The 14,297-nt window shown below is 40.0% G+C and overlaps 1 protein-coding gene across 1 annotated transcript in view; it reads right to left on the reverse strand.

The window, feature by feature from the left end:
• The window catches only part of SORBS1 (sorbin and SH3 domain containing 1), a 194,427-nt gene that overhangs the window by 33,868 nt on the left and 146,262 nt on the right, over positions 1-14,297 (reverse strand). Inside the window, exons 23-24 of the mRNA XM_018564475.1 lie at positions 10,770-10,807; positions 5,347-5,516 (exon numbers count right to left, since the gene is read on the reverse strand). Of these exons, the coding sequence (XP_018419977.1) occupies positions 5,347-5,516; positions 10,770-10,807 (208 nt within the window). The remainder of the gene's footprint in view (positions 1-5,346; positions 5,517-10,769; positions 10,808-14,297) is intronic.

Consider the following 14,297-nt stretch of genomic DNA (forward strand, 5'->3'; position numbering starts at 1 on the left):
ATGGTGCACAGATTCTAACTCCCTGGGAAGCCAACTCCTGATTAAATTGTAATAAAAAGAGGAAGAAAAAGATGGGGTTTTGTTTGGCACCCGAGAAGCAAGTCCAAGGAACTTCAAACAAAAATGTATATATAAAAATATAGAAATTTATTAGACAAATATTAAAAGGATTGAAGAATGCATAGAAAGTATAAAAGAACACACAGCTCTCAGGGAACCCTCTGACACCACCTTAGATTCCACAATCGGGGTTCATATGATCTGTGATCATACGCTATGATCTGTGATCACCTTAGTGAACCCCGATTGTGGAACCTAAGGTGGTATCAGCACCTTAGGTTGTGTTCTGTGTGTTCTTTTATACTTTCTATGCATTCTTCAATCCTTTTAATATTTGTCTAATACATTTCTATATTTTTATGTATACATTTTTGTTTGATGTTCCTTGGACTTGCCTCTCGGGTGCCAAACAAAACCCCATCTTTTTCTTCATCTTTTTATGTCCCTTTTGAATAATTTAAAATTACAATAAAAGGTTTTAGTTGGATTAAAAACTGTTTTTAGTCATGTTACCATAGCTACAACAAAAATTGAAATTAGGCATTGGTTACTAAGGAAAGAAAAACATTTTTTATTATACAAAATGTTGTACCTTTTATTGTGGTCCTAAATGAGACAGCATCATAAGTAGACCCAGAAAATAGATGTGACACCTAAACAATTCTATTAAAGGGCACCTATCACAAACAAAATGGTTGTTCACACTCTATATAGATGAAAGGTGCACTAATCTAGTGCACATTATGTCCAGGACCAGTATCTGGGCTGGAAGTTAATTTTTTTTTATAACTGAACTTTGGTTGGGGAAACGCATGTAAATGTCAGCACAGAAGGAACAAAAACAGCAAGCACAGATGTGGATTCAAGAAGAAATGAAGGTGGATGACAGGTAGAGATGGTCTGTCACACAGATGAAGTGTCACATATCGTCAAGATGCAGAAAAACTCCACCTCCTGTGACTGCTCCACCTTCACCCGGCTCACTGTTGTTGTTTGAGTCCAAATTGTAACATAAAGGAAATGAGACAATATCGCCATTAGAGTTAGAATATTGCTCTAGGTTGGCATTGTCATGTTCAAGACTGTTAAGGTTTACACAGCTTAGTCTTTCCACAATGTCATATGAAGACTGCCGTGTTGGGAGACGGGGCCTCTCTTCAACCCCCTCTGAAGACTTAAGACTTTTAGGAGTATGGCTCTCTGCAGCTGACAGGACCACATTGTTGTGCTTGTCAGAGGTATCTGAAGACTTCTTTGGGCTATTCTGTAATGGCTTTTTTAATTTGAAAGGGAGGGGACTCATGAGAAACATATTTCTATGAAGAATCAGACGTTCAGCCTGTGAATTGGACATGCTGTTCTTGGCCATCTTCTGTTCATGCCTCCGGATAGTTGTAAATCTTGTGTTGGAAGCTGGACAGGAACTCTTGCAGGTATTCATTTTATATCTCTGGGGAGGCTTAATGGGATTGTTGCAACTGTCAGTTGAAGCATTGGAAAGATGGTCCGTCTCATCAGTGCCACCTGAAAGGGTATCTACTAAGGCATTGTCACTGAGGTCAGAACTCGTGTCCTCCACATTACTACTTGGGGTGGAAGCTGTGTGTGCTTGCTGCTGGGCATCATCTTCACCACCTTTCACTGGCGTCTCTAGAAGTGACTCAGCAGAGCAGGCAGAGAGAATCTCTGCTCTAGACTGTGGCAGTGTTGCTGAGGCAGTTTCTCCACTGGATATGTCTAGAGAAGGCATTGATCTGGATCTCTGAATTAACTGCTCAAATGCTGTTATGCGGGTAGAGACATTGTGCTTGGGTACATGTTCATAACCCTCAAGTCCAAATCTATGGCATGACCTGAGCTTTCCTTCCTTTTCAAAATGGCTTGCTAGGTCTCTTACGTTGGAACATGAGGAAGCGCTTTGCAGGGTAGATCGGTTAATATGATGCATATCTCTGTACATAGTGTTGAATTCTGAGCCTCCCAACTTAAAACCATGTGAAAACGAACATTTTGCAGAGTTCAAACCGTACTCCTGCAGACTCATGGTACTGCCCGACATCCCCTTATAATCCCTGCAAGTTTTTGCCAGCATATTTTCTACACTTCCCCCGGCTTCTGTCATGCAAGTTTGCTTGATGTAAAAGGATGAAGGTTCAAGCAAGTTCTCACAGCTCTGTGCCTTCTGCTGAGACAGCAAAGTGGTCTGTCTTTGTAGGTAGGGGTCCTGTGTGGTTACTATAGGTTTGAATTTGGATGGCAGAATTTCAGCTATGCAAGCTTTTGCAGCAGACAAAGAGGACTTCTGCTTATATGAACTGCCTAACAAATTATTAGCACTGCACGCTCGCTTGTTAAATGAGGAATTTGAAAATTCATGAGCATTCCCACCTGTGGGGTCCATATGCAAGCATGCAGAATAAAATAAAGGCATTGTGTTAATGTCACGGCAATTATTGGAGACAGTGGCACAATTAAGCTGTCAAGTCTGTCTGTTTTAATTAAACCCCTCTTTTTGAAGATCATAGTGACCATTATTATATCAGTTTGCACTATAGTACTACAGGTTGATTAGTGAAACATTTCAATGTCGATTAGTCTCGTACAAGGAATAGTAATATAAAAAAACAGTTTCATGACCACCACTAAATATTTGTTTACTGCTAAACACATTTTTAGCTAAAAATAGTAAATACAATACTTAGAGCCTTGCACACAAATGCTGCCAATGATAACTTGCCATGTCTTGGCTTTCTAGCAGGTCTTAACAGCTGTCTGGAAACCTGCTGAGAAAACTTCCAACCACTTCAGCAATGGTAGTTTAAACCCATCAGCAAAAGAACATTTTCACATATTCCAATGCTGAACCAATAGCTTGTACAGAATACAGAATTAAGACACGTTGTAATGTTTTATTTTGTATAGATTATTAGGAAACACTGTCCCAATGTTTTTTTTTTTTTTTACAGTATCCTTTATTTAACAATTATGAAAAAAGCAACCTTGCTTCTTCCAAAAGGTTTAGGGTGATGGATCAGACCTCATTTGGGTTAAAGCAAGAGAATAGGAATGCCCACTGTTTCCTGCGTCCCTTAGTATGTTCTGTTTCACAGGTTTCTGCATGTGCAAACAGAGACCTACACAGAGAGGTTCTGGTTTTTTTGGTTCTATATTTTTCCCTGTTTCACCTTGACCATGTGGTTATATGCTGCTTAGTCACTCCTGCAAAGAAAACAGTGGTATAATATACCACCTGAAGGCAGGTGTATATACGATTGCTCCGGTTTACATTCTTTTTTGCGACAGGGTAAATGCACTTATGGTTATAGAGGGGGTTTAAACTCATACATTCTACAACAAGCACTTACCCTACTGTCTTGCCTTGAGACTAAATTTAGGGCTTGTTCACACCAGCAAGTCGCACTGAAAACACATCTGCTGGTGTGCAGTTAGAGAAACAGTGCTGATGCACCGACATTGCACTGTTTCCTTTTTTTTGTTAAAACTTTCATAAAACATTAGTGATGCAGCTTTTCTGTATCGCCCTGCAAAAAAGTACTGTGTTCGGGATTAGGATTCAGACAAATCCGAAATTTTTGTTAATTTTGGAAGTGGTAGTATGTACAAACTACAAATTTTCCTTGCAAAAGTGACATTAAAAAAAAAAGTCTTTTTTTTTTCAACGGTCTACAGAAACCATATAAAAAAAGCTGATGGTTCCCTCCCCAATTGATACCAGATCCGTTAAGTCTGGTAGGAAAGTTAGGGGGGGCCCTCATTGCCAAAAAAATGCTTGGGGTTCCCCTCAAAAGTCATATCAGACCCTTTAGGTCGGGTAGGAATTTTAGGGGGGACTCCAACGCCCAAAAAAATGCCTGCAAAATTCCTACAAATGGGTGGAACAAGCCCCGTGATGTCACGACTAGCTCTGCCCATTTGTGACATTTAGGACCAGACCTGTCATATAACAACACTCTGTTCACGAATAGCCTTACTATTTTGTGAATGAGTAGGGGAAAAACGTACTCATTCACAAGTGGGGGTGTATCTAGGTGCAGACCCCCAAAACTACCGGGTAAGGGTTGTAGGGAAGAGGCTCTTGTCCTCATTGACATGGGGACAAGGTGCTTTTCCAGGTTTCCCCCTGGCAAAGCACACTCCCCATGTTGAGGGCATATGGCCTGGTATGGTGCCGGAGGGGCGCACACTCAACCCCCCCACTCTGCCAGGCTGCTGCTCGGATTAAGGGTATGGTAGGAGGTTTAGGGGGAACCCCACACTTTCAGTTTTTTTTTTGGTGTTGGGGTCCCCCCTAAAATTCCTACCAGACCTAATGGGTCTGGTATGACTTTTAAGGGGAACACCACTTTGTTTTGCATTGGGGGTCCTCCTAACATTCCTACCAGACCTAAAAGGTATCTATTGAGGAGGGAACTCCACACTTTTTTCTTTTTACTTTGATGTTTAAACAACAAAAGTAAGTTCGGATTCCTTTTTTCATTCAGAAATTTGAATGCATCCGTATGTTCGAATATCCCAAAATTCGTCTGAATTTCAATTCTGAAGGGAAACGAATCGCACATCTCTAAGCTTCAGTATAACCACATGAGGAAGGCTACAAAATCTATATAGAATATTACTATGGAAGGCAACCTCGCTATGATCACATAGCAATGCCTCCATGTGCACTTGTGCTAGTGCATGGAGAAAACTGAACATACTAAGTGACTCAGAGTGAACTTATTACAACCAACATGGTATAAACCAAGTCAAGTCTGTCACTACCACCCTAAAGGCAATCTGACAGCTTTGTTAAATAAGGTTGATTTTGTATTTGGTAAATGTGAAGAACACTGGGATTGTGTTACCTAACAATTTATTAATAAAATAAATTTGTCTATAGTTGCCCCTTAAATTTGAGTAAGCTTACCTCATCAAAGCTGTTGCAGAGGTGGCCAGAGGTTTTACAAACCCAAGACAGTAGTTAAGCAAAGCTATAACTAGGTAGCCTGAACAATGTCCCAGTCTACCCAGTACAAAAGGTATTTCTTTAAGTTGTTGTTAAGCAGTATGTTGCAAAGACACAAGCATTTATAATTAGAAATAAACTTAAATAAGTATCAATGATAGATTCCAATATTCTGCAATCTACACAAAAGAAGATGACTTTCGTAGATCTGTATATTTATACAGTATTATAGCATGTAAACAGCTTCATAACTTACACAACAGAGTTGGACTATACCAGAAAACCTGTGATGGCTGCAATGAGGTCTGCATCTGAATTACCTTTATTGGAAGCAGAGCTGGATGGACGTCTGTTGAAGTTGCTCAGTCCCTGAAATGGGATGTCTCCTCCTTCTAACACATTCTTGTAGATCTGCCTCTCATTCTCGGACAGTGGGGGCTCTGGTGAAGTCTCTATCTCTTGGCCGTAATGGTAACTAGGTGTATAAGAGCTGGGATACAAGAAGAAGAAAGTAAATATGTCTGCTTTTCAGCCTCTTTTATGGCAAGGAGACTTTTGGCAAATCCTGTTTTCCAGTTCATTAGTGTTTGTTTAATCAGTTTCATAATCTTGAAAGAATGCAAATGTTTGCAAGCAGTAGAAATAAAGGAGCAGTACTTCCGAGGGGGAAATGAGCTGACAGCACATAAAGTACATCACTTCTTGCAGAATTGAAAGCTCTACAATAAATCTGGTTCACCGTTCTGTAAAGTTCAAGAAACATTTCACAACTGTTTCAGGCAGAGATAAGAAATCTATGAAATACTACGGGCCATAGAAACCTGGTTAGCTCAAACCAATATTGTTCCAGCATAAGTTAGAAAAATGCTTCATTTTAGGGAATGGCTACACCAGTTTCCATACCTGGGACTGTATAGCTATAGTGTTCAAATTGTGAAAACTAACATTGGTCATTTTACAGTTATTGGTACAGTCATTTTGTGGTGCCTGTAAGTACCTTTGTTAATTCTCAATTTCTTTTTCCCTGTGGCCAAAGAACGCTTTAATTTTAGCTGCAAACAATACACATGCTTTGACTTCTACCACAATTTGAAGGTAAGCCCCATTACACTGTACCCATTTTTTTCAAAGGTTGTACATTTTCATCCATACACTAGTCATTTAATTCACAAATCTACTCCTTTGACCCAAAGTCAGCATATAGTGGGTTACTACCTGCTATATGCTAACAGCGCAGAGCTGTGCTGCAGTTGGGAAGGATCCCGACAATATTGTAGGGATCCGCCCAAATGTCTGATTGACAGCTGGCTCTGAATCTCTAGGGCCAGCTGTGCCCATTCCCACCCGTCTAGAGTCAGTAAGCACTGGAGGAACAGAGATGGGACGGGAGAATCCCTGCGTGGAGTGGTGACTGACAGTTACTGCTCTCTGCATGGAGGAAACCATGAGAGTAAAATATACTCTTCCCAATACTTAGAGCCAGCGTGGAAAACTGCAGCTGTCAAATGCCGGCTCTGTAGATCGAGACCTGAGCAATCATGTGATCACTGACTCAGCTCTTGATCTATAGAGCCGGGATTTGACAGCTGCAGTTTTCCAAGCTGGCTCTAAGTATTGGGAAAAGTATAGTATACTCTCCCATTGCTTCCCCATTAAGCACTTTCTGAAAAGTTATAACAAAGCTGACTCTCTCTCCCGGCTCTATTTCCAATTTTTGTATTAATTCCACACTAATGAACAAATGGTAATTTTTATGGCATGGCAGTAGGATGCAACAATGATTTTGGCTGACAATAGCTCTCCCCAAGACATGTAAGAACTTGCTTGCAACCACTAAAATACCAGACCTGAGTGGAGATGACTTTCTTATTTCATCATTGTACAATATGATGTAAAATGTATTACTCATGTTCTAATGGGCACACATGTTGACTGTAAAATACATATATCTTTAAAATACACATACATTACATTAAGAAGTAATGACAGCCAAAAATAGTTTGTCTAAACTTTAATGTGCAGAATATTCTTTTTACAGTATAGTGCATGGCACCGTAAATCCAAGGTGAAAGCGGTCCCTATTTAACAATTTATAAAAACAAGGATTTTACTGTGGACCGGACTCTTTCAATAAAAGGTAGTTGTTGGCCTACTTAAGCCAGAGAACCAATTCTTTTAAATCTATCCCACTTCTAAAATAGGTCATGCATATTTAGCACCATGCTTACTTATCTAGACAATTTAATAGGCTTTTATCCTACAGAAGTACTTTCTTTAGTATTTTTTGTTAGAGCCTAATCGCAAAAGCTCCTAGTCACAGTTTACAGACCGTGTTCATTTGTTTTCAAATGACTTCTATTGCCAAACCCACACACATTCCAAAGTGTGGAGACAACGTATGAATCAGTAACGCACTACACAAGTTTAATTTACATGAACTGTGCTTATGCATCACATATGAACACCTAGGATATTATTAGCTGACAGGAACCCCACCCAGCACCTAAGAGACACTGCCCGGTTTGGTAAACACAACAGGGCATGCTCGTATGTAAATGGCATACAACTTATCTCTTTTCTGGGAATTCACTCACATAATTTCTGGGCAGGGGTCAAGCTTCAACACGACTATGTGCTCTTCCTCAGGGCTAAATTTAATAAACAGTAAAAGAGGATCTTTACAGCTGATCTATTAACACATGGAAATCTAAACTGGTATGTTTATATATTTCATCTACAGATGACCCATTAAGTAAAGAAATGCTGTACTCAGAACTATAGCCAAGTGTTATACAAGGTATCAATGCAATTAACCCCGCTAATTTGCCATCCATTATTTTTGTAATGTCACCAAGGAGAGGAAGTACCAGAATCGCAGGACCCTGACATTTTCTTTAGTTATTACATATTTATATACAAGCAAGGATATTAACTGTTTTTTGACAACACAATTAAATTATGTAAACTAATACTTTATAATGAAATAATAATAGCACTAGTTGATTGATGCAGAGTATCTGTTTGTAGCTGTCAGAAGCTACACACATCAAAATATCTTTATTTGGGCACTAGCTGCATAAAATGGCAAGAGGTTTTGGTACAAGTACAACAGGGCAGTGGGAACTGATCCTACAGGTATAGCAGGGAAGGAGCTGGAGATAGTCATGGTGCAATATGACACAAAACTGTGGTATATGAAATGTAATGGAGGGGGAACAATTAAGGTGGGCACAGGACAAAGAGAGTGCAAGTAGAACAGTGCAAGAGATAGAGCTGAAACACACAATAAGGCAGCAGGTGGAGACAGTATACGCCTAATAGGGTAGGGTGTGGAGGAGGTATATGGATAACAGGGTAGGATGTGGAGGAGGTATATGGATAACAGGGTAGGATGTAGAGGAGGTATATGGATAAAAGGGTTATGGGAAGTGTTAGAGCAAAATAAATGCAGACACACACACACATTGAACTGGATGGACCCTTGTCTTTATTCAACCGTACCTACTATGTTACTATGTTAAGGTAGGATGTGGCAGCGGTATATGTATAATAGGGCAGGATGTAAAATCCGGGTATGATGTGGAGGAAACAGATGGACACTAGGGTAGGATGCTACATGGAAAACAGGGTAGGGTGTGGAGAAGGCGTATGAATAACAGGGTCGGATGTGGAAGTGGTACATGGAAAACAGGATAGGCTGTGGAGGTGGTGTATGGATAATAGGCTAAGATATGGAGAATGTATATGGATAACAGGGCAGGATATGGAGGAGGTAAATGGATAACAGGCTAAGATGTGGAGGAGGTATATGGATAACAGGGCAGGATGTGGAAGAGGTATATAAATAACAGGGTAGGATATGAAGAAGGTATATGAATAACACAGTAGGATGTGGAGGTTAAGAAAGGTATACAAGGTAGGAAGTGGAGGAGTTATATGAAAAATACTGCTGTAGGATGTAGATATTTTACATGTAAAATAAGATGGGATGTGAAGGTGGTACATTGAAAACAGTAGAATGTGAAGGTGGTATATGGATAACAGGGCTAGAAATGGGGATGGCACTGGGACAACTGGGCAGGAGATGGAAATGGTATATGTAAAATAGGTGTAAATGGAACATGTGAAGATGTGAATGGTATATGTATAAAAGGACAGGAGGTGGATCATGGATAACAAGGAAGCAAGTAGGCTGGCATGTTTACAACAGGGCAACAGGTGGAGGTAGTATATTTATAACAGGGCAGGAAAGGAGGCAGTACATGAATCACAGAACAGATGCTGACGATTGTACACATACCGTGTTTCCCCGAAAATAAGACACTGTCTTATATTGTTTTTGCCCCCAAACAACACACTAGGTCTTATTTTCAGGGGATGTCTTTTTTTTTTTTTATGTGCAACAAAATGTTACAACAATCCAAAGTTATCTGGTATCACTCCGCCTGTCACAGTAACCGGAGCTATAGAGGAAGTATCGGCTAATGCGGCTCTGCTCCCTCCGCCGCCGCAGCCTTGCTTTCGACAGCGCCGTCTTCCTTTGCCATCAAGGACAGTTGTACCAGCGGTGCAGCAGTGGGGACATCAGACAGTGAACAGTGCTGTAAATTACGGTACCATTACATTAAGCAGTGCCTTCAGGGCAGTTGGTGATGTATGGTACTGGAGTGCTGACGGTCACTGCGCTGGCCGGAGGGAGTCCCCTGTCATCCTCTTAATACAGTATGTGCCTGCAGGCTGATACCATCTCTCCTGCAAGTTCCCCCTCACATGCTACCACCAAACTAGGTCTTATTTTCGGGGTAGGTCTTATATTACAGGAATCTTGAAAAATAGTGCTAGGTCTTACTTTCGGGGTAGGTCTTATTTTCGGGGAAACAGGGTACAAAGGACAGATGGTGGAGATGGCACACACACATAGGAGGACAGAATGTGGAAGTGGTACACGAATAACAGGGCAGGAAGTGGTATACGAATAACAGGGCACAGGGAGTTGTTACATGGATAAGAAAGCATAGGGAGGGGGAGGGGGGGGGGGGGGGGGGGGGAGAGATGGTTCATTGGTTCATGGATAAAAAGGAGGTTAGAGGAGGAGTTGCATGGATAACAGCAGGAGGCTAAGCAAGATCATGGATCACAAGAAACAAGCAACACATATAGAAGGACAGAAGGTGGAGGTGACCCAGGTGATATATGGATAAAAGGGCAGTGGTGGAGGTGATTCATAAATATTAGTTCAGGGGGCGGAGGTTGTTTATGAATATCAGGACAGGGGGTGGGAGGGATACATACATCACAGAACAGAAAGTGGAATTTGTACATGAAAAACAGGGCAAACAGTGAAGGCTGTACATGGATGATAGGACAGAATGTAGAGCTGGTAAATGGATAACAGGACTGAAGGTAGAGGTTTTATATGGATAGCAGGATGTGAAGTGGAGTTAGTATAAGAATAACATGGCAGGAGACAGAGTAGGTGCTAGACAAATGATGAAAATGCAAACTACGTGCATCATAATCAAATACATACTTAATTCAATAAATGGTACTAAAATAGTGAAATAACATATAAATTATTATAGGCTAATAACATTATAGGCTAAAATGTGTTGTTGGCATGTTATATAAACAATATGTAATAACATTTGCAAAATCTGCTGTTTCTTGAAGTAAATATTCTTATGTAAATTCAGACTACAAACATAAAATAAGAACACGAATAAGGAGAAGGAATGAAACTTACTAAGATGGAAGATCGTCTGGGCGGCTCACAGCTGCGTTCTGCAAGAATCCAAGAAAAGAACTGATTGACATGGATGAATAAAATCAGACAATATCCCTCCAGTTCCCTCAGCACTATGTACCTCCATGAATGTGAGAAAACTTTAGCCGGCACTGTATACACTCATGTCTGGCGAGATCCAGAATTTGGACAGTCACAGTGCAAGGTTGCTTAAAATGACTGGTCTCTTTTTATGTGTGTAAATGAGTCACAGCGTACACAGCCAACGGCACAGACAGATAAGCAGCTGGAGTAAGAATAGCAAGCCTGTAATTGTTTTCACACACGGTTCCTGCTGGAGAGGTGCAATCCCACATAAAGCGTAAAACTCGTCAAAGCAGACTGTGCCCAATTAGAAGTAGAAGATCAAATCTCCTCTGTAATACAGTAAGTGTATAAGTAATAAGGAAATATCTCTGCAATCCTGGCTATCTGCACTCCCACAAGGCTTCCCTATTCAAACCAGGTCACTCAACCTTTTAAGTTTTACATTTGTCATAAGCTTTCATGTTATACATTCTACTGTTGCTGAATATTTACTTAATCCTTGCAGTTATTATAATGCCTGCTGATGATGCGAATATGTTTGGGTTACTGCTTCAGGTATGCTGCTTTAACTGTCAGACTATGGTTATATGGCAAGAATTAGGGATGTCCCGATACCAATACTAGTATCGTTATCGGGCACGATACAGGGCATATTCACGTGTACTTATACTCGTGAAAATGCCCCGATACTAAAGGCCGATATTGGCCCTTTAAATCTTTAAACAAGTTCGGCTGCCTGAGATCCTCAGGTAGCTGTCAAGGGCTGAAGGAGGAGGAGCCCCAACCTCCTCCTCCTTCAGCCCTCCTCCTCCTACAGCCCCAAAGTCAACACAAGCCCGGAACCTGCCCTTTCAAGCCGGCACCTGCCCTTTCAAGCCGGCACCTGCCCGCAGAGCCCCAGAGAGACCAACATACAGCCCTGGTGAGACCCAAGCAAAGCCTGGTCAAATCTCTATGCAGCGCTGGTGAGAAATGTATGCAGCACCTGATGAGCTCTATAGGCAGCCCTGGTGAGATCCCAAACACAGTGCTGGTAAGACTGCACACAGCCCCGTATATTTGCTGTATAATCATGGATTGATGGGATCTGTAGTCCTTTATTGCTTGTTGGCGTTCTCTATTGCTGTATAATCATGGATTGATGGGATCTGTAGCCCTCTATTAAAATAATCATGGATTGAGTTACAGTTTTTTATAATGATAAAGAAACTGCCCTAAAATCATTAGTTTGTATTGTTTTAGAAATGTCACATGTCCCTTTATGAAAAAGTATTTGTAATTTGTATCGGCGAGTACGTAAGGCAAAGTACTTGTACGTGGTTTATAAAAAATGGTATCAAGACATCCCCAGCAAGAATGATATGCCCCACACAGATGTGAAAAATAAGACACTTCCTTTTTTTAAAACAAGTCTACGGTCTCGGAATACAAAAATACAAACCTTAAGTGACATTTTTTTTTACATATGTTTGAATGCTCCTATTTAACTTAAAGGGACACTAAACTCAGGAAGTAAATCTTAAAAATACATTTAAGTACCTTAACTGTTAACAAAAATGTATTTTATTTGTATATCACTCGGCTGTAGATCCTCAAATCATCTCTGAATTGGTGTGTGTGTGATTGTGTGCATTTTCTGAGCCAGGATCTCTAGAAATATTTTCACTGGGTTTCCAAAAAGTCTAAGCTGATGATTCAACCTACCAAGCTCTGTCTGTGACAATAGCATTGGGGTCATCTGACTATGTAACTTAATATAGGAAACATAGGAAACATACAGATAGATCATCAAGCATCAGCAACATTGATCAAAATCTGAAGTAAATACAATATATTCCTAATGATAGACATGTCTCAACATTTTACACAGCATACATCATTACATGTCCAAAAGGCAATGGTAAATAAAAAAGGTACAGTTCAGCCAAAGTCTTGGAAGCAAAGCCTAGCAAAAAGCAAGACAGTAAATCTGAGCAGGAACACATTATACAATCTCGGTGCCCCTTGTAGAACCAAAATGTATTCTTTGGAACACAAATAGAAAACTAGATTTGCTCAGTTGAGTACTTGACAAATTCATTTTGTGAGAGAGAAAAGTAATTAGGATTTAAGTGCTCTCCTAATTTGTTGTTTTTCATGTTAATATCAATAATGCTTTCAGACAGAATTTCAAAAGATTACAAATTGAACCTAAAATTACATGTAATAAGCTAGAAACATTGCAATGTAGAAAGCATATCATTAAGGGACATCTGTAAACTCCCCTCCCCAACATGGAGACCGCAATTTACATGCTGGTAAACCTAGTTTTCATCTAAGAAATAGCACATATGTGTAATTGCAAATGCATTTGGGTTTCTGAGTAATCATCTAGTAAAAACCAGTTTAAACTGTAAACTGAACAACAATAGAAACCTAAAACTGCTTACTAGCATTAATCTGCTTATAGACATATTTTAAATGAGGAAGAGGAAACCTGTTCTGTGATTTGCGGTCATAATACAACACAGTAAAGTGGTCTAGTATGACATACAACTTTAACCAGTGTATGTGGTGTCATATTTTTTGCAAGGTATCCCTTTATGCTACATTCACATTTTTGTAATGAGCAATAGATATAGTAGAAGTTGTTCATTTAAAAATGTTATTGGGTGGTCCACGAAGCACAGTAAGTAGTAAGTTCAGACACCAGAACGTCTGATTTTTGGAATAATATCTTCAATTAACCCCTACATTGCACGATCACTGCAAGTAATGCTTGCATCTTAATTGCCTGCTGTTCTTGGGGCACTGGTGGCAATCCTAGGTTTCATCCTGGAACTGAACACCCCTATATTGGGAAATCATGCCCAGATAATTTATTTTAGATAAACGAATGGTGTTTGAATTGACAATTGATTTATTATGGCCAGCATGATTATAGGGATGACTTCGCACACCAAATTTCACACATTTGGCCATATGCATGCATGGTGTGTGCTGGTAGAAAACCAGAAAAATGGCTAAACTACTAATTCATTTTGATTGGTTTCAATAACTGCTCACAAGCAACTTCCCCTTGGTTCCTAAAGGTGACATTTAAAAGCATTAATTGCAGTCCAACAATTTACCTGATAGTAACAGTTAAGCTCTTCCACTCTCTAATAGGGAACTTATTTAATCCTCTGCTTTCAGTAAAGTTTTCTAGAGTGCACCCTTAACTTCTTTCTTGGCAAAAATTTGAAAATGAACTAATTAGTTAAGCATGTTGCTATGTACACTTTCCCCATGTTTACCAATTTGGCTAATATGAATCAGGATCTTGTCTGACTCTGATCAGGTTATTTTCTGGTTTTGAGTTTATCCACAGCTGGGACCTATTTCAGTACCCTCGGCTTTTATCTTTAGCCCCTTGTAGCTAACCGTCATTTTTTTTTGGACTGAACCACTAGGGGTCTCCAA

This window comes from Nanorana parkeri, unplaced genomic scaffold, assembly GCF_000935625.1.
Source record: "Nanorana parkeri isolate BGI_ZX_2015 unplaced genomic scaffold, ASM93562v1 scaffold753, whole genome shotgun sequence".
Taxonomy (NCBI): domain Eukaryota; kingdom Metazoa; phylum Chordata; class Amphibia; order Anura; family Dicroglossidae; genus Nanorana; species Nanorana parkeri.